The 27803-nt window shown below is 38.8% G+C and overlaps 1 protein-coding gene across 1 annotated transcript in view; it reads left to right on the top strand.

Moving 5' to 3' along the window:
• LOC308264147 (cytosolic beta-glucosidase) overlaps window positions 1-24218 on the top strand; it is a gene marked incomplete at both ends in the record, with an annotated part of 134585 nt that extends 110367 nt beyond the window's left edge. Inside the window, one exon of the mRNA XM_080697268.1 lies at window positions 24016-24218. Coding sequence (XP_080553394.1) covers window positions 24016-24218 — 203 coding nt within the window. The remainder of the gene's footprint in view (window positions 1-24015) is intronic.
• Between the last annotated feature and the right edge of the window lie 3585 nt (window positions 24219-27803).

The raw sequence follows: 27803 nt of genomic DNA, 5'->3' as shown, positions 1-27803 counted from the left end.
TCTCATCCAGTCTAATGGCTTTGAAACACTCCTTTTAAACTGACAAATCTCATTTATACAGTGCTGCTGTAAGCTCTTCTCTGGACTCCTGATTTGTACTTCAACTGCCTATTCAATAGCTTTACTTGGAATCTCAGTAGATACCTTACATTTTAACGTGTGCCTAAGGAGTTTTAAGAATTGTTTCACCATTTTCTTTGCCCCAGTAAGTGATAACTGCAGTTGCTCAGGATAAGAATCATGGAGTCATGACTCCTCACTTATAATACTTCATATCAATTCTTCCCAAGTTTGTCCAGGATCTCCACCATCTCCATTATCCCTACATGTAAGTCCATTTCACCATGGCCTCTTGTAAGACCATGATAATGGCTTCTTAGTATTCTTCCTGCTTCACACTTGCTTCCTAGCAGTTCATTATTTGCATGTCTTCCAAGTCAGATCCTGTTATTTCTCTTCTTCAAACACTATAATGACTTTTCTTCATACTCAGAATATGGCCCAAAGTCCTTGCTGTGGCCTACAAGACCCTTGCCTGACCTGGTTCCCTCCTACTCTACCATTCTTCCTCTGCTCATTCAAAATGTGCCTGGTCTTTTTTCTGTTCCTTTGTAAGTCAGAAATGCTTCCATGTGGGAGCTTTTGCATGTGCTACTCCCTTTTCCCAGAATGCTTTGATCATAGATTTTTATATATTGGTCCCTTTCTTTTGTACCTCTCATCTGAAGTGACTGTCAGTGAAGCCTATCCTTGACCACTCGCTAGAAAAGCTGGCACCATCTGAATATCTCTATTACACTGACTGCTTTTTTATTGCATTATCCATCACCACCTGATAATACACATCTCTACTTGTTTATTGATGGTTCCTACCCAGGGATTATCTGCTTGGATCATTGCCAGGTAAGTGCCTGACACTTGGTAGCTCTTGGCAAATATTTTTTGACTTAATAAGTCAATGACTGACTGAATGAATGAATTATGTAGATGAGCTGAGCGTGGTGGCACATGCTTGTAATCCAGCATATGGGAGGTTGAGAGAGGAGGATCATGGTTCACAGCCAGCCTCAGCTACTTAGTGAGGCCCTTTGCAACTCAGTGAGACCCTGTTTCAAAATAAAGAATAAAAAAATAGGGCTGGGGGTGTAGCTCGGAAGTAGAATGCCCCTGGGTTCCATCACAGTACTGCAAAAAAAAAAAAAAAAAAAAAAAAAAAAAAAGCTGTAGATGTTAAAAATTGAGACAAAACAAAGAGGCTTATTTCAAAGTTTCAGTTGACTGGTTTTAACTGAATGCATATTTCAAACCCCCAGCAGAACAGCCTTAATTTTGACACAATAATTTTGACTGTCTCTGTTTTCCCAAGGAATGACTAGAGAGTTGCACAAATTCTGAGAGGCCCTGTGGGCATTTGGTACTACGCATCCGCTTCTCCTTTCCAGTGGGGCTGTCTCTGCCTTCCATATTTTCTCTCCCATGCTTGAGAGTGATGGAAACCACAGGACCAGACTCGGTAAGCGGTGAGGTCTCCTTTTGCTCTCAGACGCGTGCCCCATGCATTTCTCTCCCTCCCACTCCACTCTGTGCACTTTAGCGCAGGCATTATTCCTCCTTACCTCATCTGTATTGTTCACCTGCTCATAACTTGCAGATGAGGCTATTGTGGTCCATGATTCGGAAGACCGGTCTTGACTATGTCTCTCAAATGTGAGTTAATGGTGGCTATAGAGGCTGCTAATTTAAGAATATGATTCAGGTAGTGTGGGTGATGCACTTATTGTTCAGACGAAGGCTCTATTGGAGGCCATCCATTTTCATCTGGAGACTGGTGTGGAGTTTCGGGCTTCAAGGGCCATTAGAAATGGCTTCTCTCCCTTTAGTCAAGGAGATTTGCTGAGGTGGTTTCGCAATTAGTCTCTGAAGCTGTTGACAGGAAGCAAGGGGAGAGGGCTTTTTCTATAAACATTTCTCACCATCATTTTCAGACTCTCATTTTTGGCATAGGATTTTAGTCTCACTTTGGTCTAAAAATCAATATAGTTAAATTTGTCTGAGCCTAGTAGGATTATTTGTTTTGTTTTTTTTGGGGGGGAGGTTTCCCCCCTTTTAATTCATGTAGGCTGGGAGAAAAAGGAATTTTATGGCTAGATTGACAGAATGTTTGGGCTGAGTACATTCACAGCCAAACAAAACATAGCAAAGCAAAGGCTGGGGGGAGCTCTTACTTGGAAGAAGAAAGTTTATTTAGAACTGGAATGAACCTGTCTTGCACATGATAAATACAGTACTTTTCAAAGGTTTGTTATAGAATTGATTTCTTTCTATATGTTTCTGGTGGTTTAATTTGATTGGCACAGCAAAATATTGCTATTTGATGTGAGAGAAGTTGTTTTTTAATGCACAGGACTATAGGTGTAAATTTTATTTGTATTAATAATGTTGAATAAACTGCATTTAGGCATGGGGTTTATTTCTGGCTACTGTGCTACTATATAATTTGATTGTCCAGTTTTCAGACATGGGTTTAAATTTTTATGCAGCTGGGAATTAGCTGGTCATATTGTATTTGCTTCTGTTTATGGAATGAGGAACATGACAAAACCAAAGAAGAGAAGCTGTTTCAGTTTTCTTATGTTTTTAAAATACAAATATATTTCCATAGGAATTTGATAATGAGGACTAATCTGACTCCTTTCCTACATATTTTGGAATGATGGGCTTGAAGTATATAGTTCTGACTTTTCCTTTCACTTGCTGTATATGCTGAACAAAAAGTATTATATGTTTTCTATTTTGCATTTAAACAAACAGGCTTATTTTTAATTTCTTTAAAAAGATTAAATAGCAAGAATTACATTTTATCACATTATGAAGTTACTATTTTCAATACTGACCCTGGTACCTATAATTTTCAAGTATTGATCATCTAATGTTCTACCCTTATAATATTTATGGGATAGTATCATTTAAGTAATGATAAATGTGTAGTGTTTAAATATACTAAAATAGCTCAAAATTTTATAGACAATAAAATTATTACTTAATACTGGGAATTGAACCAATGGACTTTTTACCTCCAAGCTATATACCCAGCCCATTGTTGAGAGTTTCACTGAATTGCTGAGATTGGCCTCAAACTACCATCCTCCCGTCTTAGCCTCCCAAATACTGGGATTATAGTCATGCCCTACCATCCCTGGCTGACAACAAAATTATCGTATCAAAATTTTCCCAGATTCAACATCATTTCCAGTGACAGTTAAAGTTAATTCAGGCAGCACTTCCATTCACCTCTTGATGTCTATTCTACTTCTTAGGCTAATTGTTGTTCTTAACTCCAGTGGAGTTAAGATCATGAAGGCCTCAGTGTTCATAGACTTTAGCTTTATTATGAAATGTTCATAGAATAAACTACCTATGATTCCTGAGGAGTGTAAGTTTTTGGCTTGACTCACTTCATTACTGCTTGGTTATGTGTGTTGGCTCTTGTTTGATGTATGTATCCACCTGGTCATATGCCGAAACTTAAGATTCAATATGACGGTGTTGAGAATTTCTAGGTCACCAGGAGATGATTAAGGCACAAATCAAGCTGTTTTCAGAGAGAATAAAATCAAATTGATGAGATAATGATATCTAATATTTATGTTATGTTTAAATAGATAAAAAGTTGCTTAGCTACATAGTAATACAAACTAATAACAGGGTATAAACTAATGCCAGTTGAGTGGTATAATGGACATAACAGGTGAACTGAGTGGTTATTCAGACCTGAGTAAATTTATTCTCCCTCTCCCCTTTTTTATATCATGTTCTTTGGACTAAGGCTGATTGTAGTGTGTAAAAAAAGGCTAGTGAATAATCTGTATGTTGATTATGAGAATATTATCATATCATCTCAAAACTCCTAAGTCCCACAAATGAGTCCTATTACCCCTAATTCACAGATGAGGAAACTGAGTGCAGAATGGCTGGCTGAAGCTGAGACAGGTAAGTACAGAGCTGGAGGTGAACGGAGGCAGCCCAGGCTTAGAGTGTGTGGTGGGCATTTCCACCCTGCCCTCCTTTTCCAGTACTCCTGAACTCTGGCTACAGAGAACTAGATTCTCACTGTGAGTGTATTTTACAAGGTTCCAATTAGTACACCGAATGAGCTAATTTACTAAACGGGCTCTGAGTAATTGGCTGATGGGGTTGGGGTGAATAGTGTCCTCCAGAGAGCTGTTTCCATGGCTTGACGCATCGGGCAGCCAAGCCTGCACTTGTTAATCCCTCTCCAGGATCACACGGCCCACGCTAAAGCTGCTGGAAAATGGTCTCCAGTGTAGAGACTCAAACTGGGTAAATCTCCAGGCTCCTCTTTCAGAAAGCAGCGCTAGGAACCCAGCAAGGCCGTTTGTTCTGGATATACCTGTGTGCAACCATTTAATGTGGGGGCGTAGTGGGGTAAAAGTGTTCTCACTTTTTCACATATGGGTTAAAACAAGAGGGACTTACGTCTAGATGTTTCTTCAGTCCACAGGTGCTAGAAGGAGTGTGACCGCCAGTGAGGAACACAAGAAAAGGTCAAGTCAATGAGGCTTAGTGTGTGGTCTGTTAGCCATGATCCTGGATCATGCTGGTCACAGTCCCACGGATGAGAGGACCCTCTGCACTCCATTTGATTCAGCTACAAAACGGGGTCTAACAACAATACTATCTAGAAGAGGAGATAATACTTGCTATTTGTCACAAATTTCATGTTCTCGGGCAAATGACACAGCCTCCTTTTGCATCTCTTTTCTCATCTTATGAAATGGTAACAAAATAGAATCTACCTTATAGCACTATTGGAAAAAACAAAAGAGTTGTGCACTTAACCCTTCAGGCTGTGCTTGGCATCCTGTAAGCACCCAGTAAATAAAAATTTCTACATTAGCTCTAAAGCAGTAGTAAATTCACTATCTTTCTCATTCAAAAAAGCTGCTCTCAGACTGGGCAGGCAACAGTTGGAGGAAGAGGTGGTTGGTCTGTGGGTTTCTTTGACCTCAACGAAGTAGATCATAATAAAGTGGATTTATTAAAATCCAAACAAAGCCAATATTTATATGGTAAATCAACGGAGTGCAAAGACTTATAGAGTCCTGGCATGAGCCAGAGAAAACCCAAACTCTGGTGATCCCAATTTCTATTTGTCTGATGGCTTTCTCTGTACTGCAATTCACAGTGAAATATAAAGTTTGCAATTCCCATGAATACTCTCTAAACCTTGTTCTTTCTGCAGATGGCTCTGAGAAACATTTCTTTTGTCCTTTTAGTACACAAAATTAGAAAAGAGTAACTGATAGATGAAAGACCATAAGGTGGAATGAAAAGAGACACTGCTTGGACAGCCCTGTCTGTCAAGTGCTTGGTGCACAGCACCTGGGTGGAGCCCTGTCACCCCCTCTGTGTCCACCTAAGGGCTGTGATCAGGAGTCTTTCACAGCATCAGTAAAGCAAAGAGAGAAAAATGGCTATTTTGCATCCTAAGCAGGGCTGTGAACTCTCCTAATAATTAATCAGGAAAAAGGCAAGCGAGGGTCTAGAGAAAGAGTGTGGACTTTTTGAAAGTAGATGACTGGATTTCGATCTTTTCTGTTGCTCATTTGCTTAATTCCCATGAACACATTTCCTTTCTCTGAAGTTCATTTGCTGTCTATATAATGGACATAACGGCAGGAGTCTTTAAGGGTTGTTGTGAACAATATGGTTTTTAGCAGTAAAACAATAGCTATGCTTTTCTCTGTGGGTAAGAAAGATGTAAGGTGTTGCCTTTGATAATCAACTGCTGTTCTCCTGAGTCTTGATCAGGGGTTGAAAGGGCTTGAAAGATAGTAACTTGGATGTATATTTGTTGAGATCTTGGAGATAAACACAGTTGAGAGATACTCTGATTGTATATATAGATGTTCCTCTCTGCTTCCCTCTCTTTCCCTCCTCTCTCTTCCTTCCTCCCTCCCTTCCTTTCTTCTCGCCTCCTTTCCTTTTCTTTCTTCCTCCCATATTTTTCCCCAGTGCACTCCTAGAATAACCCCTGGACAAAGAAATATATCTTTTGTGTGTTTCTGACAGCAGCATCAGTACTTCTAGGAAGCAATGTTATTATGTCTCTATAGCTCTAGGTTCACCATATAATTTAATTGTTCATATCTTTACACCATCTATTACTATTGGCCATGCATTCGTCATTTTGAAGGCCAAGTATGATATAATCCTTCTATGATACAATTCAAAGGACCATGTGCTCAAGGGGAATGAGACAGAATCTTAGCAGGTAAAACTCAGCTGCTCTGTCATTCTGCATAATAATTAGAATAAGCCATCTTATACAAAACCCACTCTGAAAATCTTGAGAGGTATCACTGTTTACCGTGTTTGAGCAGAGAGATGAAAGGGTTCCAAATTTTATAGACTGTTGGTTTGGCTTGAGCCCTAGAGAGGGAGATTCTAGTATGAATGGACCTGTAATGATCATCCATTCCAAATCATCCATTTAATCACAGGGATTGTTTCAGACAAACATGCCTCATTTATACATAAACTAACTAGAGACAGAGATGGGAAGAAGACATGGAGCTACTCTGGGCCTTAAAGAGTCCAGTAAAAATGACACATGGATATAGTTCCAACCTATGCATGGCATATATACCTCTGTTTTCATGAATAGCTGGTGAATTCTTATTTATCTTTTAAATTTCTGTTTAAATGACTGTTCCTCCAGAAAGTTGTCCCTGGCCATCCAAGAAAGGTTAAGCCTTTGTTGGTCCAGTGCTTTTTATTGCTCCTTTATACACACATATACACTCCTTATATACACTCCTTTATATATACATTCCTTTATATTCCCAAACAAATTGTTCTTGCATCTATCTTTTCCAATGAAGCCATTAAATCTGAGGGCTGAAACTATTTACTATTTATCTATAGACAACCACATTTAGCCTGGAGTCTGGCACATAATAGATACTCAATGGATATTTGTTGAGTGAATCATGGACACAACATGTTTCTCGAGTATTTGAAGCAGATGTAGAGTCACAGGCCTCTCTTGTGAAGAAAAGCTATTCTTTGCTCCTTGATATTATTGATGGATGACATCCAGCCTGAATTCATGTCGAATAGTCTCCTGTCTTTGCAGGGCTACACAATTGAATTGTTTCTTTTCTTTTCGGGCAGACTTTTTATGTAATAATGTTGGAGTTTTCAAAGTTTAGGAGGAAAAATATTTCATGGTCCTCACTCTGAGGTCTATAAGGAGTTTTATTTTCTGAATAAGTATTAATTATAGCTTACAAAGTACTGCAAACCCATGTAATTAAAAAGAATGAGACCAGTCATTGGTGGGCAGTACATGTCTAAGTCTAAGAGAAGACAAATTCTTCAGGTGCCTGCGATTTTATAATTGTACTTGCTTGGGAAGCTTATTAAAGCCTTGCAGGTGCAATGTTTCATCCCAGAGTAGTGAACCTTTGAAAGATATGCATAATAAACAGAGTTTGAAATATGTTTTTATTCCTGGCCATATGGTCCTGTCTGGAGCTTTCCTGGATCTTTGGGTCAGTTTGTTGTTGAAAGATGGGCTTGCAAGGACCCACCTCTCGGAGCAGCTGTCAGAGCCCTATCACAACGAATCTGCTTTTGCATGATTATTTATTTTATGTGGCTTTCTGAAATAAGCCCAGCTTTGCTCAGTGGCTGAAATGTGCTGAGCAAAGTCTCTTCCCTGAACAGCTTGTGGCCATATCACCAAGCAATGTCCTTCCTTGTCCTTAAAAAGCAGACTAGCGAGACTTGTACATTAGCCCAGGACAGGCAGTCTGGGTGAGGTGTGCCCACCTGGGCTTGAACTTGGTGCCAACAATATGAAAATTTGCACAGTATCATTTTAAAGAGGTGTCATTGTTCTTTCTTCTCAACTCTCTGCTACTTGCTTTTTATGTCTCTCAACTCCCAGCAATTGCAGTGGCTGCTGTACACAGCTCCTGCAGTATTTCTGTGGTGCTTGTAGAGCAAGGATAATGCCAAGGCTTGTTCTCCTTTGCCATTATCCAAGGTGGTACTGACTCCTCTGAGAATGTCTTTCTAAGGGGCATTTGATGGAATTTATTTGGCAATTATTGTATATGTATAGGAACACCATAACAAACAGAAGACTTGGTCCTGAAGTTCAGGGTTGACAACAGAATGTTCTGGTCCCTAGTGCACAGGATGGGAAATGAGTCCATCAGATCAGGTGGCATGGCCCATACCTTTCCTGGTTTATTTGGAAAAGTTGAACGTGGAGTCAAATCTTTGTCTTCTTGTTAAAAGTACATAGTTTTGCTGCACATGGCCTGCTTTTTCTTTACACTCATATTGTTAGCAATATGTTTAAGATGAGAGTATGTCTGTATATAGCCATTCACTCATTGAAACAATATTAGGTGAGCACTTACGTTTATCAGACACATGTGCCAAGACTTGGGGATGCAGGATCTGTAAGACTCCTACTTTCCTAGAGCTGTATTGTGATTTAGATCTGGAATATCCCCAAAAGGCTCATGTGTTGAAGGCTAGGGGTACAAGGTCGTACTGTCCAGAGGTGGGGCTTTTAGGAAGTGATTGGATCATGACAGATCTAATATCTTTAGTAAATCAATCAATTTGATGAATTAATAATTTGAATTAAGTACTGGGTGGTAACTTTAGGTAGATGGAACATGGTTATAGGAATTAGGTCACTAAAAGTGTGCCTTCAAGGACTATATCTTGTCCCTGGTGTGCTCTCTCTGTCTGTCTCTGTCTGTTTCCCAGCTGTGAGGAGCTGAGAAGTTTTCCTGTGCCACACCTTGCCACCATAATGATCTGCCTCACCTCAGACCCAGAGAAATGGAACCAGCTGACCATGGACTGACACCTCTATAACAGTCTATAACTCTGACCCCAAAGAAGTCTTTCCTCCTCTAAGCTGTTGATGCCAGGTATTTTGGTCACACTGATGAAAAGTTGACTAACACAAGCTTAGAGTCTTGAGTAGAAGACAGACTTTGAAAATTAGTTATTACATGTCTTTTACACATTACCCAAAAGAAGAGAAGGTATGGAGTGAATGGACATATCCGGGAACCTGTGTGTGCTCTTTGCTTTTACTGCTTGTTTGAAGTGTAAGAGCAAAGTCTGTGTCAGCTTTTATTTTTTTCCTATATGAGAATAACTCTGCTTAGAATAATAACATACATAATAGTAGATGCTTATTAAAATATTTATGTTAATCAGGGAAGAATGAAAGAAAGAAGTTCTGTAGAAAGTACTAAAAATTAATAAATTATTTTAGTGTACTGTTTGACAAATTATTGTTTGAAAGCCCTAAATCAGTTTTACAGTAAAACTACACATTTTTTCTTTTCTCTCATTTTTAGTGTTGGCCAATATCTATATTTTTATCTATATTCCATAGAATATAGCTTTTTATGTGAGCATAAGAATATTTGACTCTGATATTTTAACCTGGAGAACCAGACTTTTTTTTTCATTTGAAGATACTTTAATTTTGCAGTTATTGATTAATTAAAAAACACAGTTGTTTTCAGCATTTCCTAGCTATAGTAGTGATAGGAAATTCCACTTTAAGCAAAGAAGTAATTAATGAAATAATAATGTACCTTTACATTTTACATTGATAACTTATAGTTTACACGGTACTTTAACATACATTATTTTATTTGATTATTACAACAAGCAGAAAACACAGTCATTTTATTTAAGGAAGATTCTTAGATGGCCATAGTTGGTAGAAATGAGTTATCTTTCTGGTCAAGTAGATTAATATTCTTATAGGCTAAAATGATAGCTGTTCCAAAGTGTATGTATCAGAACAGAGTTAAGATTATATGATAAAAGATATTTTCTCCTGGATCTCTACTATGATGTCTAAGAAGTCACTGTTCAGGTTTAATGCTGTTTCCCAGGAGAGGGAAGTGACATTGTTTCAGACATCTAGAGTTACATAATTAGTGGATAAAGAGAAAAATACTCACACATACTGCCCTTAAATGTATCAAAGACCTACAGAGGAGTTCTTTGAGAAATATTAGGAATTGGAGGTAGAAGTATGGTAGCAGCAACTGAGCAAGTGGGGAAACTTTTGGGAAATGTTAAAAGTGAAATGTCAGTGGGAAGTGGTAGGAATCTTTGGTCTAAATGGGTGGAAGGTTAGAATATCTGGGTTGGGTCCAGGATCCAGGGCTGGTTGCTATGGGAGAAGGAGTCAGACTGCTTTGCCGAGACAGATTTGGGTGCAGAGTGGGAATCTGGAATCAGTGGACATGGAAGTCTTGGCTGTTCAGCCTACTGATGCTATGATTCCAAGACACAGATGGGATTTGTGAGACCAGAGTTTTATTAGTCATATTAAGATGACCCTTCCTCCCTTTCTCTTTTTCCTGCTTCTCTTACCATGTCTCTTCCTCATCATTCCTTCAACAAGTGCTGATTCAACATTCTTCCTGTGTTAAGTGCTGTTTTCAGGGTGGGGAATACTGAAGAAGAAAGACAGATATGGTCTCTTTTGCTCATGGAACTTTCTGTCTTCCAGGGAAGATGGAGAGTAAAAAAAAAAATAAATTAACGAATAATAATTTTCATTTAAAGGTAAAGATCACAAAGCAGTAGTACAAGATTATGAGGGGGGGGGGAGTCGGGGATAGAATTTTAAATTGAGGCATCAGAAAAGAAGTATTATGGGGTAATTTTAGGTAAGACATGAATAACAACAAAGAACCATAGGTGAAGGCCTAGAGGAATTATCCAGGCAAGTGAAAAAATTAGTGGAAAGGCTTTAAGATCATCACAAGTTCAGCACATTAAAAAAAATGCCAGTGTTTCTCTGGAGAAGGGCCAGTGAAGAACAGGGAGATGTAGGAGATGGGTAGGGATGCAGAGAATCCTAAACTTTTGGCCTACCATCCTCTTTTTAGAAAAAAAAAGTTACTCAGCACTCCCTGTCAACTTCTACCAACCCCTTATTTTTATTTAATAAGCCCTAGTTATATCTGAAGCTGCCTAACATGTAACCTCCTCCTCCCCTTGTATCTTTTCAGCAGCCCCTAGGGGTGCTATTGCCAACTTTAGAAATGTATGATAGGAGCCGGACGTGGTGGCACAAGCTTGTAATCCCCCCACTTGGGAGGCTGAGACAGGAGGATCGCACAGGTTTGAAGCCAGCCTCAGCTACTTAGTGAGGCTTTTGGCAACTTAGTGAAACCTTGTCTCCAAATAAAATATAAAATAGATCTGGGAATATAGCATGGAGGTAGAAAGCCTCTGGGTTCTACCCCCGGTACCACCAAAAAATAAAAATGTATTATAGAGCCTCAAAGATCAGATATATATTTTCGTAAGGTGCTTAGGTTCTAGGTGCTTCTCCCCCTCACCCACTCCATGCCGTCTGCCTGGTCTGGCCATGTGATTTTCATAGTGACTTTGAATCTTGCACGTTCCTTATAGTTCTTTTGCTCTAGATTTACAATATTTCCATATACTAATAGAAAGAAAACATAGGTGTTGTGGTTAGATAGCCTTAGGTTTTATTTCCAGATTGTCCCTTTCCAGTTGTGTGACTTTTGTAAAATTATATCCAGGGAAAGTGTTCCTTGTGACTTTGTAAGGTTAAAGATATGGAACATTTCTGACCTTCTTCTTCAATCTCCCTTTCCAGCTTATTTTTAAGTGTTGGAATTCTGTAAACTTGTACCAAAGTGTTTTTTTTAATTCTCTAGCTATTAATTAGCTATTATTTAATTCTACAGCTATGATTTCAATTAACATCTCCATGACTCCAAAATTTACATCCCAGTCTCAGACTCTCCCCTGAGCTCCCTATCTATCTATCCAGCTATCTACTATTTAACTTTGTTTGGGATAATAAACAAAATCCATCGAAAAGTCATCACAACCAAGCTTGATTCATTATTTTCTCTGCCTCTCCTTTGAAAAATGTCAATGTCCAGCATTCCCTAATTTGAGATTGACAAAATTATTAATTGCATTGTACTTATTTTTTATCTCCTTTGCCATCAATAGCGCAGTGAATTGCCAAGTGTTTTTGATTTGTCTTGAGTGTCTATTCAGTCCATCTGGTTCCCTTCATCTTCATTTATGTCTCTCCAAACTAAATTCCTATCACTTCTTCATGATTTAATGCAATCATACCTAAATATTCCAATCTAGCTACACTCAAATCTCTTCTTCAAAGAGGTCATGACAATCTTTTCAAAAAGAAAATTAGCTAAAGTCACTCCTCTTCTAAAATCTTTCAGTGATTTTTCATTTTTTTTCAATAAATATCAACATTCTTACAGTCTTTATGGGCACCTGAATGTCTTAGGTACAAGTATTTCTTATGATCTCACTGAATTGTTCTCTTTAAGTTTCTTACAAATACTGCGAGCATATTCACACCCGAATTTTTTCACATGTCATTATTTTTCCTGGATTTCTGTTTTTCTTCATCTAGTGTAGTAGACATCTGTCATGTTTCCTGTTGAAGATTGGTATAGTTTGGATATGGAATGTCTCAGACAAAATCTCATGTGTTGGCCATGCAGAAATGTTCAGAGGTGAAACAACTGAATCATAAGGCCTCTAACCTCTTTAGTAAATTAATCTCCCAATGGGTTAGTTATTTTAATGGAAGCACTGGTGTTAATTGGAGGCAGATGGGGGCAGGGGTGGTGGAGTAGATCATTGGGTCACATTGTCCTTGAGTACTATGTCTATTCCTTGCCCTGCTTCTCTCTCTATTTCTCTTTCCTCCCCCCCCCTCCTCCTCCTCCCCCTCCTCCTCCTCCTCCTCCTCCTCCTTCTTCTTCTTCTTCTTCTTCTTCTTCTTCTCTCTCTCTCTCTCTCTCTCTCTCTCTCTCTCTCTCTCTCCCCCCCCCCTTTCTCCTTCCTGACTGTCATGATTTAAGCAACTCGCCTCTACCACACCCTGAGACCTTGGTTATAACTTGAAAACTTGCGAACCATGGGCGGAACCTCTGAAATTGTGAGCCCCCAAATTCTTTCTGCTTCTAAGTTATTCTTGTCGGCTACTGTGGTCTCAGTGGAGCAAAAGCAGAGATACTTATTCCATGTGAGTTTTGTCTTTCCAAGATAGAGAATGAAGTTCCTAGTTTTCTTTGGAGCAAGACCACAAATATGCAATTACCAGTCAGACTCATCTATGTGAAAACTAAATTCAAACATAAACAGTTTGCCGAAGGTGGAACCTGCTGTGCTGGGGAGGATGGCAGCAGAGATATTCAGCTTTTGAGAATGATGGTGGTAAGATCTTGCCTCTGGTGCAGAAGCTACCAAGATGCTGATGGCTGGTGGCACTATAGGAAAGTTGGTTTGGACAACAGCATAAACTGTAAGGCTTGTTTCTTGTTAGGTCATTAGAAGTTGAGGCAAGTTTATCCAACTAATCAGTTTGTGCGTCATCTGCCAAATTTACCATGTTACAATCAAGAAGGAAACCTGACTATAGTGTTGGGTAACTCCAACTCCAGCACCTTGGGCTCTGGACCCTCCTTCACTTCCAAAAGCTGCTCCATTAGCTCTCCCTCCCATTCCTTCTGAAGATGGATCTTCCACTCCAGTGTGTGGCGAGACTAACTATGGAATATTGGCTTGGCCTTCAACCTCTGTAATTACCCTGCTGGGTTCCTCTGTTAATTCTCCTGCTCACTTGTATGAATTTTACCAAAGTTACTTAACCTTTCTGGGCATCAATTTTCTATCTGTCAAATGAGGACAATGATAGCTCTATGCTATGGGTTAATTGTAAAGATAGAATGACTTAAGGCGTACATGAAACCATTGTAGTGTTATTCAGATGCTCAGTAAAGATAGCTAATATGTTGTTGTTTTCTCACAATTACCCCTTTCTTCTTTTCATTCTAGTTTTCACAGACTGTAATTAAATGCTCACAGGGTGATAATTTGATTAAGCTATGCCTTTCAAATAACCCATAATTGCAAAAAAATAAAAGCTTTCTAAATTTTGTTCCTCATTATATTTCCAATTTATAGCATAGCATATATTTACTAAATAAATGTACAATAGGTGTTGCTGTGTGGTCCTAGGAGCCTTGAGTGGTACCCTCCTCACTGCCCAGCACATAGAAGCAGGGGAGCATCAGCAGTTCCCAGCGTTCCTGGAAGCATCGCCCTAAGGTCTACTTTGTTACTGATCATTTTTCATGACCCACCACTGACCTGCTCCTGCTCCCACAGCGCACAGCCCTCTCCCAGATGCCGCACTTCCCCCGATGCCCTGTTTTCTCTGGTTCTCAGCACTGGCACTTTATGCTGACTCTGCACCCTCTGAAAGCTGTTTGAAACCAGATGGGAAAAAGAGATAAAACAGACTTCATTCATCACCCTCCCAGACTCTAGGAGAAATAAAATAAACCATTGCAACCATGATGATGGGTATGTTGAGTGCCCACTATGAACTAAGCATTATTAATAGAGCTTTACATGTATTAATTTACTGAATGCTCACTATACTCTTAAGATGAAGATACTATCGCCACCATTTTACAGAAGGGGTGAGTAAGTCAGGAGGGAAAGAAAAGAAAGTAAGGAGGTGGAGTAAAAAGAAGGTAATGAGAAAAAGAAGATCACTTTTCTGGTTCAACAGAACTTCCTGCTGGGTAGAACTTTAGTTATTCTAGTTGTGCCATTTGCAAGAAAATGGAAGGACCTGGAGAATATATTAAATGAGATTAACCATTCACAGAAAAGGAAGGGTCATATGTGTTTTCTAATATGTGGGAGTTAGGGGATAATGGGGATACCAGAGGGACTCCAGATAGTGAAGAAACCTCAGTGGAGCTAGGGAGGTGGTATAAGAGAAGGGGAGGGGGAAGAGTGAGTTCACTGAAGGAATCACTACCATCAGTACATTGGTGCTATGAACATATGTGAAAATACCAATTCCAATCTCAGGACTCTGTATGGGGAAGGGGGAGGCAATGAAGGGGCACCAAGTATTGTGTGTATTTATGCCACTGTCACATGATTTATGATTTGTATTATCATATGAGACTATAATGCACAATTAAAAGCATATATATGTGTGTGTGTGTGTTCACACACACACACACACACACACACACACACACACATATATATATATATATATATATATATATATATATATATATGAACTTTTCTACTGAAGCCGAAGTAACTGTACAAGAAATATAGATGGAAAAATTCTAGAAGACTGCACAAATAGGTACCTGTTCTCAGATCAGCTATACAATTTAGATATTTTTACATGATCCCTTTCACCTGCTTGCTATATTCAGCTCCCCACCTTCAAAGTATAATATAAGCAGTAGAAATAATACAGTTAATTAAGAAATCTGTGGAGCTCATTTCTGGTTAATTGGCATTTTCTTATAAAATATTTAAAAATTAGCTTTCGGTATTCAAAGGCTCTTTCTGGAGAGTCATAGCTTTTGCCACTACAAGTTTCCATCTGCAGGTGGGACCTCCTGTGTTGGGACCATTTGAGCATTTTCACAGATGCTGTCCAGCGACTGTTATTCACCCCGGAGTGTGGGGGGGTCTTACTGTGCATTTTCTATGTTTAGATCTTCCTGATGTTTTATTTTATTTTTCCTCAAGTATGGGGAAAACAGCTGGTGTGCCAGTTCTCTTGCGGAAGCTAGCCAAAGACGCTCTCTAGCTGCACTGGTGCATTTCAACCAAGCACACAGAAACATATTTTCAGTTAGTATGGTGTGTGGGGGGAGAGGTAAATGTTAGAAAATCAAGTTTGAATGTTATCCCCAGAAGGCTCTTTTTCTCTGGTTTTGAAAGACTTTGTGAGAGATTCTCAAAGTTTCCGGAGAGATCAGATGGGTGATTTAGGACTCTCAGCCCAGTTGGCAACTACTCTAAAAGCAGTGGGCAGGAGTTTTCTGTGGATGCGGTACCAAATTACCACAAGCCTAGTGATTTGTGACAACAATTGGAATATATTCTTCCACAGTTGTGGAGGCTGGAAATCCAAAATTAAGGTCTCAGCAGGGACCTTTCTGGAGGCTACAGGAGAAAATTTGTTCTTTGACTCTCAGTTGGCTACTGGTAGCTGCTGGCAATCCTTGGTGTTCCTTGGCTGGTAGACCTATCACTCAGATCTCTGACTCTGTGTCCACATGATCTTCTTCCTTTTGTGTCTTCTTCCTTTCTCTTCTCTTACAAGCATGCGTGTCATTGGATGTAGGGCTCGTCATTATCCGGAATGGTTACACTGAAATCTTTAAATTTTGTATGCAAGGAACCATTTTGAAATAGATGATATTCACAGGTTTTGGATGGACAGATCTTTGGAAGATTGCCATTTAACCCATCCCATATGGTGAAACTCTCCTGATCAAATAGGAATGAAGCAAGACTTCAACTAAATAGTGGGCTGAAAAGGCATTTTCAGCATGGACTCTTGAGCATGTAATATCTCCACCGTCTCTCTGTGGCGGATATTGTCTGAACAGTAGCATGGCCTGGCTTATATAGGGCTGTGTCTCTTAAAACATGACTTCTCTACTTAGAACTAGTAGGGAGAAGGGCTGGGGAGTATTCTTTTACATATGTAAGCTTCATGAGAGGTGCCTTTTGACGGTGAGAAACTGTACTTCAACAAACATATCAAAGTCAATCACTAAGCCAAGATGGGAAGGAGGAATGGGGAGGGAATGAGGTAGGGATTGGGTAAGGGCTAACTGGGTGATGTGTGCATGTATGTCTCCACCATCTTTTATCCCATTAGGATGTATGACTACAATGCACCAATAAAAAGAAAAAAGAACTACTGTGACACCTGGTGTGGTGGTGCATGCTTGTAATCTCAGCATTTGGTAGGTGGAGACCGGAAGATCATGGTTTGCAGACAGCCTCAGCTACTCAGTGAGGCCCTTCACAACTCAGTGAGACCCTTTTTCAAAAATAAAAAAAACTAAGCCAGGCATGGTGGCGCATGCTTGTAATCCCAGTATTCGGGAGCCTGAGATTGGAGGATTGCGGTTCGTGGACAGACTCAGCTACTTAGTGAGGCCCTTCACAACTTAGTGAGACCTTGTTTCAAAATAAAGAATAAAAAATAGGGCAGGGGGTGTAGCTCAGAGGTTGAATGCCCCTGGGTTCCATCCCCAGATCCACAATAAAATAAAATAGAAAGACTAAAAAAATAGGGTTATGGGTGTGGCTTGGCAGCAGAATTCCATGGGTTCCATCTCTGGTACCACAAAAACAAAACAAAACAAAAATAAAATATAGTGAATTGTCATAATATATCCTGGGGTTAGTAGACTCAAACTTGATTATGTAAAAAATGAAGGACTTAGAGATTTTAATAAAAACAGGTTATCAGGTCATCTCAATTTGTATTGATTTGCTAGTAATGTCATACAAATATACTATGGATCCAGTAGTTGAAATAGCAAAAGTTTATTTTCTCACAGTACTGGAAGCTAGAAATCCAAGATTCAGGTGTCAGCTGGCTGGGCTTCTCCTGAGGCCTCCCTCTTTGAAGTACAGATGGTCACTCTCTTGCTTTGTCCTCACATGGTCTTTCTTCTGTCATGCAAATCACTGGTGTCTCTCTTCTTACATTTTTACCTTGAATTCTGTATTTTCCTAAGGGATGGCAGGAGGAAAAAAGCAATAAAAACCCAGCATGGGTTGGGTAAGGTGCTGAGGCTCTTGCTATCTTTTTAATCTCTGAAACAGCTTTAGCAGCAGATATCAGTGTCTCCGTTGTGTACCTGAGAAATGTGTATAGTATCTCCATTATGTACACATCAGTTAGCAACTGCTACATCTGGGATTAAAACTCACACTACAGAAGTTGCTTTTCCAAGTATGCCACTTCCTTTTTAGGGCTCCTAAACCTTAACATCATTTTCAGGTTTATCTCTATTCAATAAGTACAGTGAACATGGTCATTGTATAGCCTGTACAGCAATTCAAATAACTCAGATCTTTGCCTCTGTTGTCCGTCGATTTCTTTTTCTTTATGTCATTTCCCCACATCTTTCTGGTTACATTTGATTATGTGCTGTGATTATATTTAATATATTTGTAATAATAATTAAAAGTTTGGAATCATGGCACTTCATTCAAAAAGAATTCGGATGTGTATCTGCCAGGTGCCTTGAGTACTACTTGTTTGAGTTAACCTCAGGCCAAGGTCCAGACTTTACCTCTGCTGAACCACCAGCCAACTTGATATTTTCAAATGATGAGTTTCCTTCTGGTCCATTCTTACCAATACTCCAAGGTTCAGTCATTAGGGCTTTTAGATTTCTGTGTGTGGAGCCCCATACCAGACTTTTTAATGTTGTGCCTTTGGGTTTAACAATTATCCTCACCTTGGAAAATGAAAAAAATGTTCAGATTTCTTGAGATTGGAAAATTCCATCAGGCAAAAGCAGCTACCATGTTCAGCAACCGCATTTTTCACTTTCAGACTTGACCTGACAACTCCTACTAAACTGTCAGCTTTCTCTTGTTTTGAAGATTTATAAAAAATTAGTCAGCAGTTATAAATTTATTTTCAGTAAGGGGGTTTACTCAGATAATATACCTGCTATTACCTGAAAAGAGAAAAGTAGAAGTCTACTTTATCTCTCCACGTTTTTCTGGGGTGTCATATCACTCTTATATATTTTTTTCCTGTGAGACTGTTTCCTGTTGTTCCATTCTGAATGTCTTCACTCTTTCTTATCATGGCTGCTTGGGTCTGAAGATTACTGGTTTGTTTGATAACTTTTGCCACATTCATGGACACCTTAGACAATGCTTTAAAAATGGCTATCTCTATTTATAAGTGTATAAATTGATGCTGAGTTCCCAATTTTTAGACATTTGTATTTTGATAAACACAGGTATAATCATGGTGTTTCAGAAACCAATGCATTGAGAATCTAAAATGTATGTGTGTCTGTGTGTGTGTGTGTGTGTGTGTGTGTGTGTGTGTGTGTATTTGAGTGCGAATGCACATGTATAGAATAGAACTTGATTATGTGCTAAGAGTAATTCAGCCCTTGTTTTCAGTGTTTGTGAGGTAAACTTTGTTTAGGATGGGGCTAGTAGTACTAATATCAATAATGTGATTTATGGAGGATGAGGCCTTTGGATCATCTGGAACTAGCTGACTAGGAACTAGATTTATGTACATGAACATTAATCAACCAAAAATACTTATATAATGAAGTTCCCAATAGAAACTCTGGACACTGAAACTCTGGTGTGCTTCTCTGATTGGCAATATTTTGTGTGTATTGTTCCATGTTAATACCTGGAGGATAACATGTTCTGACTCCTAGGGAGAAGATAAAAAGAACTTTGTGGATGGCCGGGCGTGGTGGCGCACGCTTGTAATCCCCGCGCTTGGGAGGCGGAGACAGGAGGATCGCGCAGGTTCGAAGCCAGCCGCACGCGCTGGCTTAAGAGACCCTGTTTCCAAATAAAAAAGTGTAAAAAATAGGTCTGGGAGTGTAGCCCGGAGGAAAAAGGGCTTCCAGGAACCCCAGTACCACCAAAAAAAAAAAAAAGAACTTTGTGTTTAGAACTTTTGAACCCTTAAAACTCTACTCTGTACAACTCATTTTTAGCTGATATAAATCACCATATTTCCCTGTAATTGATACAAACATGAGAATAACAGCTTTTAGTGAGTTCTGGGAATCCCACAAATTACTTATACTGAAGGTGGTTTGTGTAATGCCTTGAAGTTGCTGTTGTCAGACATGAGTAAGACCTTATGGTTGAGGTTGTACCCTCAAACTTTTCAGTTTGGCTAACTCTAGGCAGGGTGTATACATGTGCATGCTACTGTGTGTGTGTGTGTGTGTGTGTGTGTGTGTGTGTGTGTGTGTGTGACTGTAGAATCCAAAACTAGCACGGGGTTATTGTAATGGAACAGCCTGACTTAACAACTTTTCTCCCTGCATCTTTACTTTCAATCTGCTGACCCTCGGACCCTTTCCACAACCTTGTAATTCACAACCACACTCTTTGACCCATGACAGGTGTCATTTTTATCCAAGATGCTATGTACTCATCCAAAGTTTTGTCTATCTGTGATCTGTGTTGACTTTTTCTCCAACTCTGGAACCTCACAAGTCACAGCGACTAGAAATGTGGTGACACTCTCTTTCCATTCTGAAGGAGATTGAAAAAGGAGAGATGTGAAAATTCCAGAGTGGTTTTGTCATTATTCCCATGGCGGCACAGTGAGAAGAATTCCAGCAGGTTAGCTCCTTAGCCCTAACTAGGGAATTTTCTACCTGAAGGTTCCTGCAGTGAAATCACAGAGACATTCACCATCATCACTTGGGCACTTAGTACCTGCTGTAGAACTCCTGGCAGTTAACAATGAAATTGTCAAGATTTCCTTTCTGTTCCCTTCCAAGCAGGCAGAGCCTTGTTTTATCTCCTGGATATGAATCAATCCTTTTATATGTGATCAGAGTGACTGTGTACATTTTCAGCAACTGTCTGGCTTTCTAACTGGTAGGCTTTCCTGTTGGGCAGTAGTTCTGCAAATGAGAAGGAAAATTTGCAGATGCTCAAGTATTGTACCCTGAGAATGAATTACAAAGCAAAGGAGATTATTGTTTTCTAGTCTGCTAGTTGGCTATGGCTTTTTTGATATTTGGAGGAATGCCATTCTGTACTTAAATTACATTTCTAAAAAGAAATAATTAAAAGAAATTAGACTTCCAAAAGTGATGGCACACATTTGTAATTCTAGTACCTGAGAGGCTGAGACAGGAGGATTGCAGGTTCAAGACTACCTTTATAAACTTTGTGAAACCCTCAGCAATTTAGCAAGACCCTGTTTCAAAATAAAAACTAAAAGGGCTAAGGATGTAGCCTGGAGATAGAAGCTTCTGCACTCAATCTCCCAAAACATGATATTTTTCAGATTATACTTCACACAGAAGGGAAGAGGCACAATGAAAATGAGAATAGGTAGGAAAAGTAATGGAGTAATATATAGCAAATATTTTTGTTCTTGCAAAGCTTAATGTGTTTGAATGCTCTATTATTTTCTATTTTCTAACAATCCTTTATTTAAAAAGAGCCAATCTAGCTTGGCTTAATTCCTGCCTTAGGCCATTTATAAGGTACTCTTTCAGCCAATCATTTTGCATGCCTCTGTGCGCAAATGTAGAGGGGTGATGTGTCAATCATTCTGTCAGGGACCTTTTGTCTATGGAATATCTACAGTTAAAAAAATTCCAGAAAGATTTGGAGACCAAAACATATATAACAGAATATGGATACAGTGATTTTAAGAAACCTGAAAAATATATATTGATACCAAAAGAGAAATTACTGAATGAATCTTTCTTTACTCATTGGTTAGTTAGAGGAGTCAAGTAGGTTGAAAGCAGTCCTCAGTATAATTTAAGTCAGATTGATTATGTGAATGTCCATTCTTACCCAGCTTATTTAAAAATATGGCCATCTTGTGAAACAGACTTGCCTTTTCATTTAATTTTTGCACAGAGAAGTGGGTATTAGCGTGTCCCATGGCCTAGGTTTACCTATTCTGGTTTTGAAAAAGAAATGCTCAATGGAAAAATTCACACAACATTATAGTTTTGCTGAATTTAAAAATACTAATAAATAGTGAGTTCAATTCCCTTACTAAAAACAATGAAAATAATTGTAAAAATTATTTAGAGAATTCTCTGCACTTTGGCATCCGAATGTGGAATGAATGGATAAGCTTAGGAGCATTCACAAATGAAATTACATAGAACATTGTGTTTGTGCATATGTGAATTTTTTGAGGGAAATGGTCCACTTCTTTGGTTCTTGTTCTAGTCACCATTCTTAGAGCCATAATATAAAAGACTGACCACATAACATAAGGGAAAGAAGATTTAGTTTCTTACAGTGTCATGCATGTTCTGTCCATGTGAGGCCAGAGACCGTGAATCTCAGAGCATGGTGGCAAGAAATGGAGAAAGGGGATGTGGGCTGTGCTCCTCACACCGTGGAGGCTAGAAGCAAGAGAGAAAGATCAGAAGGAGAAGGAACCATATGTAACCTTCAAGGCTGCATGCCCAGGGACCCACCTTCTCTAGCTATTTCCTGCTGGCCAGAGCCACCATCCAGATAAATCCATTATGATGGATTTACCCGCTACTGGTATTATACCCCTCATGGCTCAATTACGTCAACTTCAAACATGAATTTATGAGCTCTTCGGAGGCCATTCTGTATCTAACATAACAGTTCTTAAAGGGCTTAAACATCACTGAGTTTAGATGTATCAAAGAGGGGATGGATGTAGAATGTTCCAGCTCCCCCAAATTTATGTTGATTTTCCAGCCTCCCCCACAATGTGATGCTATTAAGCAAGTGGAGTCTTTGAGAGGTGATTAGTTCATGAGGACAGAATGTTCCTGAATAGGATTAGTAACCATACAAGAAAAGATGTGAAAGAACCCCCTCGTTCCTTGTTTCACATGAAGGCACAGCAAGAAGGCCAGCATCATAAGCCAGGCTGTGGTTCCTCACAAGGTACAGACTCTGCCACAACCTCGGTTTAGGTCTTTCTGGTCTTCTGAACTATAAAAATTACATTTCAATTGTTTATAAGCCACCTTGGTTATGGTATTGTGTTATAGCAACCCAGCCAGACTAAGGCAGATTGTCATAGCATTTTTGTACTTAGTCTAGGATATAGGCATGGCCAGAACCTTTTTATTTTGAGGTCATGTTTCTAGAATTATAAGATATGTCTCATTTTGGTCATGGGGACACAGGGTAAGTTCTGGGACATCCTCAGATATGCTACCATCACATATCCCAATATACCAATGGACTTTCTTGGTTATTGGAGGTTATGCTGATATACTCGATGTTGGCTTTATTGAATGAACTTCTAGATATTAGAGTAGTGTGTGTGTGTATATGTGGTATGCATGTGCATGCATGTGTGTGCGCACATGTGTTCGTGTATGTATGTGTTTGTGTTTGAAAAATAGTAGGTATTAAAATGTACCTTGAGTAAATGAATAAATAAAACAAATGTCAAAATTAATGAATGACCATGTGTTCTAGTTGGCATTCTTTTTTTGAAGTTAATTATTTATATATTTTTGTTAAATAAAATTTTATTGGTGCATTGTAGTCAAACATCTTAAAGGGATAAAAAAAAAAAACAACTTGTGGAGATATACACGCACACATCACCCAATCAGCCCCTACCCAATTCCTAACCCTTCCCTCCCCCTCCCTCCTTCCTATGCTTGGTTTCCTGATTAACTTTGATATGGTTTTTTTTTCCATAATATGGTCAAGTTATTTTTGAAAAGTTTTCCAAGAACATTTGTTGAAGGAAATAATAATCTTTTCACTAAATATTTTTGAAAAAGAATAACTACATGAAAAAGAATAAAATTGGGCCCTTACAAAACACCATAATGAATAAATAAAACAAATGTCAAAATTAATGAATGACTATGTGTTCTAGTTGGCATTCTCACCACTGTGACCAAAACACTGGATGACCACAAATTAGAGGAAAAAAAGGTTTATTTACTCACACTTCTGGAGATTTCAGTTCATGTTAGACTGGTTTCCATGCAGTAACCAAGGCTGCAGGTCTTCAGTGCATAATGGTGGAAAGGGGAGAGAGATAGATAGAGATAGAGACAGATAGAGAGAGATAGAGAGATAGAGAGATAGAGAGATATATATATATAGAGAGAGATCAGAGAGAGAGAGAGAGAGGAAGAGAATTAGAGCCAGGAACTGCCCTGGATAGACAATTAAGATATGCATTCCTTCATGATTTTTTTTAAGGGGGTATGGAAGGGTATGTCTCGTCACACTGTGACCCCCCTGCAGATCAGGAAAAGACCCAGAATGCTCATCAGTGATTTTGTCTCATAAAACTTTCCCAGAAATGCTAATTTTTTTTTTCAAAACTTTCAGCTATTCATGTTGATGGAGTCAACCTTCAGTTGTATTGCGCATGGTCTCTTCTGGATAACTTTGAGTGGAATGATGGATACAATACACGGTTTGGTCTTTTCCATGTTGATTTTGAAGACCCAGCTAGACCTCGAGCCCCCTACACCTCAGCAAAGGAGTATGCTAAGGTCATCAAAAACAATGGCCTGGAAGGATCTTCATAAAGAATGTGGTTTGAAAATGTCCCCTGGAGAGGAGATCTTTGCTTCTGGAAAGGAGATCTGCACTGGTGACAGTCTCTTAAACAGCCTACATATGCCTTTGTACCTGCTGATGTGTGATTAAAAATTCTGAATCTGTAATGCCTGGGAATGTATTTAATGATGGCTTCTACTTTCTTTGTATCTTATTTGATCAAGGAAGTTTAAAAAGCAATGGAATTGAAAGCACTGAGATTGACTTTTATATTAAAATATTTTAGATAGACTTCAAAACTTTTTAAATCCTTAGGAAATTTTCTAGGAAAAATAAGCCAACATTTACAAAAATAATATGTCCATAATTTACCACTGTAACAATAGGCCACTTATTATGAGGATTTATACAAATCTACTTACTCTGGTTACATAGATATTTTTGTGCAGTAGATCCATTGTCATATGATCTCTATAATTTTGCTGCTGTTTAATTTAGCATAAAAAATCAAAGTTAAAAGTTACATTATAAAGGTATATATTCTTTTCAACAAATGATTTAATTGATAATCTGTTTAATGAAATGCGTTTTTAATATATTTGGAATATAGTTTGCCTATGCATGGATAAATGCATCTTTCTCTTACCTAATGAACCTTTGGAAAATAATGAAATAATAAGATGAAGTAGAACTCGAATAATAGGCAAAATATCTCAGTGTCGCTGTTCATCAAAAGCAGAAACCAGTTACTGGGTAATAACAAATCAAAATCAAAATAATAATAAAAACATGGCCTCTACCTTTGAGTACTTCTTTATATTATATGTTTTAGAGCCTTGTGGAATAAATACACAAATGAAATGACCAAAGGAGTATAAGTAAAGGTGCAGCAAGGGTTCACTACATTGGCAATGAAAATGTCCAAGATGCACACAGGATTGGTTGGAGCTAGAAGTGTGATTGAGCTTCTTTGGGAGAGGTCAGTAGTAGATGCAGATGCAGGGATTTCTCCGGTCTGTGGCTCTTCTCCAGCACACCTTTCATATAGGAGGAGTCTGGAGGCTTGCCTCAGTATTTCAGGAGTATCTACTAAACACCCACTTGTGTATCAGGCTGGAAGCTATAGCAAGTATTCTACTTTGTAGGCTGAGGAGAAGAGACTGTATGGATGTGCATTTTTCTCAGGTAATATTAGTACTTGCTCACTGGACCGGGCACTTTCTTGGCATCAGCCCTCTGTCTGGCACACCACAGATTGGGGTGCCATTGGAAGTCTTCTGCGCAGTTTTTGAAGACAGGAAAAGAGGGATGCAGTCGTTGAGTTGATTGCACCGATGCTCATGGGGAAAGTGGTTTTATGCGCTCTTTCTCTGCTTCCCTGAGGAAATTGTACCTACCTTTGGCATGTTGATAAAGCTTTTTCCCTGAGCAGACGCTGTGTCATTTTTTCTTTTATTAACTATGGTCAATTTCTGGATCGTTTTCATGTTCATTATCAAGGAATTATTTACAGCAAAGAGCACACTTCCAGTAACTCTGGACAGAGTGAGAAAGAAATGGTCATAGTAGTTCAATAAACGTGAATGCACTGGGGAAAATTATATTAAGATTAAAATGGTCTACACAGGAAATTCTATTACATCTTTGCCACTGGTTTGTTATTTTTATTGTTCAATGAGACATTATCTCACAATTTGTGTTCATTTAAGAAGCACATTTCCAAATCTTATTTCATTCCTCTCCTATCCAGCCTGTCTTTTTCATTTTTACCATGTATCTTACTTACAATTTATGTGCCCTCTTATATTATCGTGCAAGACAACTGAGTTTCCCTTTTAATTAGGATGCTGCTCAGAGTATTACTTATCCTACAGGGCATATTTACAAGTTTCACAACAATACAAATGAACACTGTATTTTTGTTACCCAAACCAGAAAATTAATACTCGCATTATAAATAAAGCAATCTGTCATGTTTGGTCTACCAGGTGAAATAAACATTCTCGGTGCTTACGCCCAGGGTTCCTTACAGCACTGTGGCCTTCCACAGCTCTCTGATGGGCTTTAAAGAGGAGCTCTCCTTCCCAGAGATGGATCGCACAAAGGGTGTTTCCCTAATTAGCCCTGTGAATTAGGATTGCCATGAGGTTAAAGTGAAAGGGGAAAGTAAAGAAAGAAAGATGATCCCTCATCTACCAAAATCCTAACAGCCTCTGCAGTATTTCAATTAATGCTAGTTTTAATTGCTTGTATTAGCATTTGCGAACAAGATGGATTGGCTTTTGCCTGTCAAGGAGGCAGAACTTGAATTCTTTAAATGGAAAAACAGGAGTTGTTAATTATACTTAAAAATCCATAGATATTGTATTTAGATGTCTTAAAGGTCATCAGAGGCTTGTAAAGCACATGTTTTATGTCTGCGTTATCTAAGGGGAAACTTAGGCATCACAATGATGGATTGGGTCCACTTGAATTTCTTCTGTATTCTTTCTTTGCTTCTCTTTTTCCCTTTTATTGTTGTTTTTGGCCAGTGTGAACACATACTGTTTACATCCTGGGAATTGATTTTTAGAAAATAATAATAATAATAATAATAATAATAATAATTGTTATTATTATTTTGCGGGTCTAGGGATGGAACCCAGAGGCATTTGACCTCCATGCTACACCCCATGCCCTATTTTTTATTCTTTATTTTGAAACAGGGTCTCACTGAGTTGCAGAGGGCCTCACTAAGTAGCTGAGGCTGTCCTCAAACCACGATCCTTCGGTCTCAGCCTCCCGAATGCTGGGATTACAAGCGTGCGCCACCACGCCTGGCTTAGTATTATTATTTTTTGAAAGAGTTTTTATTTAAGGGCAAGTTGTTTCTGAATTGCTAAAAACATACTTAGTATGACAATCCTCAGGTTTTAATTTTGATTGAAGGGCCCTGGTGTCCTCACTCCTGAGAATAGCAGGTGGAATTGCCCGGCTAAGCCCTTTACTGAATGAAGAGACACAAGTTCTCATTAAGAAATTCGCACACTAAGAAGCTGGAGACCTCGGTACTTGGCAGTGGTGTGCCAGTCAAGATTTTATGTTCTGGGAATTTGTGTTTGGCCTGTAGCTTTTAATTATTTTTATGAACTAGGGAATAACAAATACATTTGTAATATATTGAAAAAATTCCCCAATACCAACTGACCAAAAAGTAGATTTATATGATAATCCTTAAGCACCAATTCTATTACTCAGTACTAGGCAAAAAGAAAATAGAATAGTGAGTCTTATTACCGAGAGCGCAGAATATAAATCAAAGCTGATGGAATTAATACTGTCTAATTACCAGCAACACACCTCACCTGGAGAACACATATCCATCACTCATCACAATATTTTAGACTCTGGTTGTTCTGGGAGGGATGTAATGCAGAGCCCAAAATACAATGAGCTTTAAAGAATGAAGTTGAAAGAGATTTTGACTAAGAAGCACTACAGAGTGGCCTTTAGAAATCTGGGTGATGACAGTGTGAAGGGAGAATTAACCTTATGCACTGTGGTAGTCGGTGAGACGAAATTTGGTTGAGGGGCAAGGGAAGAGCCATTCTCCATTGTGAGAAGTGCGGGGTGTT

Source organism: Muscardinus avellanarius, assembly GCF_963383645.1.
Source record: "Muscardinus avellanarius genome assembly, chromosome: 6".
Taxonomy (NCBI): Eukaryota; Metazoa; Chordata; class Mammalia; order Rodentia; family Gliridae; genus Muscardinus; species Muscardinus avellanarius.
Note: the sequence above shows the minus strand (reverse complement) of the source record. Positions and strands in the feature narration are given on the sequence as shown.